General features: G+C 46.9%; 1 protein-coding gene across 1 annotated transcript in view; it reads left to right on the plus strand.

Moving 5' to 3' along the window:
- The window catches only part of LOC103366627 (sodium channel protein type 4 subunit alpha B-like), a gene marked incomplete at its 5' end in the record, with an annotated part of 46,560 nt that overhangs the window by 1,784 nt on the left and 37,276 nt on the right, over nt 1-7,500 (plus strand). Inside the window, 4 exon segments of the mRNA XM_008294398.1 lie at nt 6,683-6,827; nt 6,950-7,078; nt 7,166-7,266; nt 7,359-7,445. Coding sequence (XP_008292620.1) covers nt 6,683-6,827; nt 6,950-7,078; nt 7,166-7,266; nt 7,359-7,445 — 462 coding nt within the window.

Here is a 7,500-nt window from a genome sequence, read left to right on the forward strand (position 1 = left end):
GTGACTCAACAGAAACAGTAAAAGGCGTGGCGGGCGGGGGAGGGGGGGTGTTATTGATCGGGGCCTTACAGCCTTCAGAGGCTCCAGCTGCTTCATGTTCACTTTTCTCCTTCATTTAAAGTCACGTTTTGTATCCGACCATCTGTCTCCATGTTGGACTGAGCAGAACTCCTGCAGAACTTCATCCCTAATTTCAGAGCAGCTGCAGGTTCAGGTCATTTGGCTTCACAGGTGTCCGTGGTTCTTCAGGTGTGACTCGTTGTTTCATCAGCTCGCTGCTGTGAAAGAAGCACGATGAGGCTGAAAAACGGATCAGAACCATTCAGCGCTCCGGATGAATAAAAAAAGTGAGCCTCATAACCCCTAACCCTACGATACCAGACCAGGACCAGCTGAAAAATGAGAATCTGCTGACTGTTCTGTTTTCACAGGTTCTGGCTCCCTTGAGTCGGGTCGACTTATTCTGGAGGAATCCTTATCCATCGACACATGTTCTGAACAGTGCCTCAGGGATGCATTCCTAAAGTCCCTGTTTGCAGGCTTCACTGAAACCCTTCATTGTACAGATGCGTGAGACAGAACGTCCTCTTGTGGGAACTTCACAGATCAACCAGATGTTTAATCAGCAACACGTTTAGTTTCCTGAGCTGAAAGGCCAAACAGCTGCTGCACATATAAACCAGGGTTTTCTGTTTTTTTATGAGTTTGAACAAACAACAACAAAGACACCTGATAGATCAGAGCCTGTCAAGGAGGGAGCGGACATTGGAGAGCAGGAGGACGGTCCTGCTGGTCTGGAGGGGCTAGCCTTTAGCTTAGCATGGATCCTGCTCTCTTCCTCCTCCTTTGTTTACGTTCTTACCATTTGGGCTTCCTTCTCTGTCGTGTAACTGCCGGCATCGTCTCCGATCGGAGTCCGTGTTGGTGCAGTACGTCCACATCACAACCAATCGCCGCAATTCCAGCGCTGTTCGCTGTCCTGACGCCCAGCAAAGTCTCCCGGCCACAAATTTTGCGGAATGAATGTCTGGGACAGACAAGACACTCAAAACGTTCACTTTCGTTGTCTCCTGAAGGGGGCAGTGTGTCTATGCGCGCCGCCATCACCATGGCAACAGTATTGCATTATGCTAGCTTGTAGCTCTAGGTACTTAGCTAACTTTATGTTAATGTAGTAATGTTATGCTATGTTAGCTTACTGTAGCACTAACTGACTTTCAGTTAGGCTAATAATTTTAGGCTATAACTCATTATAGCACTAGCTACCTCGCTAATGAGCTTGTTTTTTACGTTATTGAATGTTACTGAGGAAGGGAGGATGTAAGGCGTTTCCAGGCCAGATGAGAGATGTAATCCCTCCATTAAGTTCTGGGTTGATCCCAGGACTCCTCAGAGGCCGACGCTGACCAGAAACATGTTGACCGTGTGACAAGCATCAGTCAATCAATCAATGTCCTTTATTCAACCAGGTAAAAAAACTCACTGAGATTTAAAACCTCTTTTTCAAGAGTGACCTGCCCAAGAGGGCAGCACAAAACGGATTACAGCAAACACACAAAACACAAATAAAATACAGTTTACACACTACAGAAAAACCAGAGTGGGATATGTCTGTCTCAAGTCCGTCTGCACATCATTCCAGGAAGACGGGTCTCTTTGCCCAGTTTGGTTCTGACTCTCGGGACCTGCAACTGTCTGATGTCCTGAGAGCGCAGGCCATGTCGGCTGAGGTTTCTACATGTGTAGGCACAAATATGAAGGCAGAAGTCCAAGAATAGCTTTGTAAGTAAAAGTCAGCCAGTGAGAACGTCTACAAACATACAAAGATGGACAATGTGCGACGGCGTATGAGGGACAGTGATGTACATGATATCTGCAACCAAAGCACAGTGGTATACAGAATCCAGTTTGTTGGAAAACTGATCAGGAGTGTTCATAAAAAGCAGCTCTCCGTAGTCCACCAAGGGTAAAACAGTTGGGTGATCAAATGTTTTCTGACTCGCAATGAAAAACATGATTTATTTCTAAAAAAGAAGCCCAATCTCAGTTTCAGCTTAGAAACAATTTTATCTATGTGCAATTTAAAGGACAGGTTCTCATCAAGCAGAATGCTTAAGTATTTATAAGATGTGACCATTTCAATCTCAACCCCATGAGCAGTTGACTACCTGGGAAGGTGAGATGAGGGCTGCTTGCCATTTGAAAATAGCATCGTCGTTGATTTGTCTGCATTCAGCACTAACTTAACCTGAGTCAAAGGGGACTGAACAGTATCAAAGGCTGACTGCAAGAACTCAAGGGATTTTCAAATTGAAGAAGACTATCAATAAATTACTGTATCATCAGCATAGAAATGGGAGCATTAGACAAATTATCACACAGACTATTCACATAAATTGTGAACAACAGAGGCTCTAACATAGAACCTTGAGGCACACCCTTTAGAACACGGAGGAAAGAGGAAACGACCCAGGGCCTGGACACACTGTGCTCTATCTGATAAATAATTAGAGGTTCGATAAGCCAGTCTTGTGCCAGGCTGACATGGTCGACTGTGTCAGAAGAAGAAGAAGTCTTAGAAGAAGAGCTACACAGTATTTTCGGCTGTCTAGTGCCTCTATGATGTCGTTTACCACTTTAACAGCAGCAGCTATGGTACTGTGCTGTTACAGATTCCCTGCTGGCAATGGGGAAATGGCTGCCTCTGGTGAACAGCTGTGCCTTGAAGCCTCAATCCAGGTGTGTTCTGAAGGGCTGGTGCATCGAAGCCTGCCTTGATTACCATCTCAACACAGGTGTGATAAAAAAGGGCTGGTCACACACATTTGAAGCTGGTCTGTGAGCTGTGAACACCTCTTCCCAATATCCATGTGTGACTGACCAGTAAGACGATTTCTGCTTTATTTCTGGGGGAGTTTAATTATTGGTTGATGTTTAGTGTTATTTTTCCTTCTGTTGATTAGTGACTAATTTTGTGTTTGGATTATTGTTTATTTATTCAGAAAAACCATGGATTGTGAAGAGGTGAATAGACGTTACAAATCAAACCTCCAGTGACTGTCTTTGGCCGGAGAGGTTATCGTGGTCAGCTTTCACCATTTTTTAGTCAAGAGAAATCTTTAATAGTGCTGTTTACGAAAACCTGACTGATGTTGTGAGAGAAGACTATATGCATCTAAAAAACATTTCAGTTGTTCACTGACCAACTTTTCTAAAACTTTGGAGACAACACAGAGATGGGCCTGTAGCTGTTAACTATGGAGGGATCAGCAGCTTTCTGCAGGGGAGGAACAGAAGCAGACTTCCATATTCTCAGAATCTCATTTTCAGAAAGAGTAAGATTAAAAATATGACACAGAGGTTCTGCTATAAAGTCTGCAGCTGACCTCACAAAGAAAGACTGGAGGTTGTCAGGTCTGGCAGATTAACTTAAATCCAACTGCTGAACAGTCCTGTGGACCTCGGCTGCATCAAAAGGAGTCATTCAGATCCTGAAGCCATCGTGTCAATAGGCGGTGATTGAGGGCAAACCTCCTGCACATTAGATTGATGTGGACGTGAGGATTCAAATAGAGAACCTGAAGGAACAAAGTATTCATTAAAATAAGGAAGAATGGCTGATTTGTCAGCTACAATATGTGCGAGCAGGTTTCATCCCCAAATGAAGATGTGACTACTTTCCAAACTCAGAGTGGTGTAAATAAAGAAGAACTTGCAGACGTCCCACTTTCAAGCTCAGCTTTTTTAAATATAAGACATATGACAGCTGTGCTCCGGGGATACTGTGCTTGTGACGAGTGAATCCTTTGGCGGGGGACCGTTGGGTTGCTGCTGGCTGGGCTGAGGGAGATGTCCGGCTGAGAGGCTCGCTCAGGGGAGAGTGAATCATCTGGCGCTGAAGCATGGGGAGAAGCAGGCTTAGAGAAATGCTGATTGCCGATGAGGGACAGGTACGGCGGTGAACAGGTGAGCCCTCTCCAGCCACGACCCCACCCAGCCTGAAATGACAACCACAAACAAAGCAGCCAAACAAACACAGGAAGTAGACTTGCCACATAACAGTTCAAATCTCAAACCCCAACACTGGGATCTTCCTGCGTGGAGTCTCCATGTTCTCCCCGTGCAGCGTGGGTTCTCTCCGGGTTCTCCGGCTTCCTCCCACAGTCCAGAAACATGCTGAGGTTAATTGGTGATTGTAAATTGTCCGTAGGTGTGAATGTGAGTGTGCTTGGTTGTCTGTCTCTAAGTGTAGCCCTGTGATAGACTGGTTACCTGTCCAGGTGAACCTGCCTTCACCCTGAGTCAGCTGGGATAGACTCCGCCCCCCATGACCCTGGTGAGTATTAAAGTGTAGAGATGATGGATGGATGGATGGATGGATGGATGGATGGATAATTTCCGATGTGTGATGGCATTTAGTGCTTTTCATAACCCAATAAAAAATGACTCAACACCGCGTCCTGCTGGTCAGGCAGAGAGGCTGCACATGCAACTCACCCTTGCACTGTATTACGATGAAGGCCAACGCTCTCCTGAAGGCACAGTGCTGCTTCACCTTTACCCGTCATGTCATCGCAACGATATGTGTTAGCGCATGTGCAGTCAGCGCCCCATAGAAAAATGCTTTATGTAAAAAGAACGCTACGCTGCCTTTTTTACGTTGCCGTGCTATGCCAATGTTCTACGTACGTTCACAGAGGATTGGTGGATTGATACTTCGCTCTCAAGCTAGCTGGCAGCTCACCGGCAGAACGACACTGCTGGAGAGGTTCAAATAATGTTCCCGTCTTTCTTTTGAGGAAAAACGTCAACTTTTGAATGATGGGAGACCAACAGCTGAGCTTCAGCAACGGAAGGGACAGAAAATTGTTCCTACTTTTCAAAGTGAATGGTACAAAAGGAAGGATTGGCTCTGTGGATGTGCTGCACTGAACCGGCGGTTCGGCTTTCCACGTTTGCTGTTTGGCGGCACTGACCAGGCTGGACTAATGCTGGATATTATGATTTGAACAACGTGTCCTGTGCCACAGCCAAGCATGAAAAATCTTACATCTCTGGCTCTGATATCCATTGAGACATAGAGGCTCATCACATTGAAGGTCAAGACAGAGGAGTTTTACAGCGCTGTGATCAACAACTTTGCCAAGGACAGACGCATGGACAGTACGTCTAAACTCTCTCACACTCCATTCAGTCCTTCAATCCTCACTGCTGTCTTCTCAGTAGTGCAGGAGGAAGCTACAGCCAGGCAGCACCACTGGGGGGGCTTTCTCCTTTCATGCCCATAGCAGCCAATGGTGCAGAGGTACTGCTGCAGCATGCGATGGTGCGTCGTCCTGCATGAAGATGATTTTGTAACGAAGAGCACCGTTCTTCTCTTTGTACCATGGAAGAAAGTGGACAGTCAGAAGCTCTACATACTGGTCAGAGTTCATTTTCACACCTCCAGGAAGCCTAAAGGGGCCGACCAGCTCTCTGCCCATGATTCCAGCCTAAATGTGACTCCACCACCTCCCTGCTGACGTCACAGCCTCGTTGGGACATGGTGGCCTTCCACCAACGATCCCCTGCTCCGTCCATCTGGACCGTCCAGGGTTGCACGGCACTCATCAGTGAACAAGACTGTCTGAAATCAGTCTTCATGTATTTCTGGGCCCACTGCAGCCGTTTCTGCTTGTGAGCATGGTTCTGGGTGGCCCAATAGAAGGTTTATGCATCACTGAAAGCCTCTGGAGGATCCTACACCTTGATGTTGGTGGGACTCCAGCAGCTTCAGATACCTGTCTGCTGCTTTGTCATGGCAGAAACATTCCTCATTGTGCCTTTATCTGAACCAACCCATGTGCTCTGAGTCGGACACAAATCTCTTAACAGGACGATGAGCACGCTTAAGTTTTCATGAAGTATGGAACGTTTTCGTATTTTGTGGAACGTCCGTCTTCAGTAGTGTTTCCTTTAATTGGGCTCAGCTGGCAAACTAACTATCACAGGAGTCTGAGATTGATGTCAGTGATCCAACCCAGCTAGAAATGTTTGGTTCTTAGAACATTCTTAGAATGTTGACTGGAACATTGTTGCAATGTTTTCAGCGAGAAGTTTTCTTTAAATTCCCAGAATGTTCTGGGAGAACGTTCCCTAAAAACATTGTAAAAATGTTTTGCAGTAACCCTCTTAAAATGCTACATGACAACACTGGTAGAATGTGATGCGCTGATGTTGTTGCTGTGAAGGTCTGAACGACGGTGACGTCCTCTGAACACTGTGCGATGCAGCTGGTTACCGCCTCAGCGTCCTCCTCACCGTCAGTCTGACCACCCTGAGAGGCTGCTGCTAGAAAAACCTCCCAGTCATGTCCATAGAACCGTCCTGGAGTGCTGAGGATGCCGCCTCTGGCCTGATCCTGGCTGTTTCCTCTCTGGCCTGCTGTGCTTCAGGAGGGGATAACCGTTTGGACCGGTTCTGTCCTGGGACATCTGTTCAGAGCCCAGCGGACTGGAGACAGAGTGTTTGGAACCATCAGAAATCAAATAGTTCTCTTTAAAGTGTTTCACGTCTGAGTCTTTACGCACCAAACTGCGTTTCCGTCTCTTTGTAAGTCTGAACATGTGGAACCACTTTCGAACTCGGATTCTGACACTCGCTGCATAAATAAAGATGATTATTATTGTTGTCATCCCCACAGGAGCCGGTTGCTAGGCGACAGCGACGTTCGAGCGGCGCTAAAGAATGAACGGGTGGCGTCTCTACTGCCCCCTGTTGGTACGGAGGTCTTCCGACGCTTCACACCAGCCTCGCTGGAGGAGATCCAAGAACAACATGAAGCCAAGGTACTGATCAATGCCAGAACCAACATGCTGATATGTGATCAATAGATCACCTCTCAGCTGTCCATAACAGTTTCAGTGTACTGATTGGGGATCAGTAGCGCTCACTCAGCTTTGTTTCCAAGGAAACAGAGAAAGCACCATCCACTGACATGGCAGCTGGGAAGCCCCTCCCCTTCTTCTATGGGGACCCGCCCCCTGAACTCCTCACAACCCCATTGGAGGAGCTGGATCCTTTCTACCAATCACAGAAGGTCTCTGTCTGAGCTGTCTCTCTCTCTCTGACCTGTCTGTGTGTCGCTCTCTGTAACCTGTCTGTCTCCTGACCTGTCTCCCTGCAGACTTTCATGGTTCTCAGTGAAGGAAACATCGTCCACAGGTTTCATTCTGAGTCCATCTGTTTCCCACTGAGGACGTTCGCCATCAAGCTCCTCCTCCATCCATATCCTTCATGACATCACAGGGTCACCTGTCTGTCTGTCTGTGTCTGTCTGTGTCTGTCTGTATCATCCAGTTTTTCTTTAACAAACGTACATTATTCAGTGTTTTCATCTTGGTGACGCTTTTGATCAACTGTGTGTTCATGTTGCTCAGAGTACCAGGGCTGAGCACAGTCATGGAGTGAGTCTAACACAGACACACACAGATCCCTGATCAGCTGAGCACACGCTGCCAT

This window comes from Stegastes partitus, unplaced genomic scaffold (assembly GCF_000690725.1).
Source record: "Stegastes partitus isolate 25-593 unplaced genomic scaffold, Stegastes_partitus-1.0.2 Scaffold958, whole genome shotgun sequence".
NCBI classification, from domain to species: domain Eukaryota; kingdom Metazoa; phylum Chordata; class Actinopteri; family Pomacentridae; genus Stegastes; species Stegastes partitus.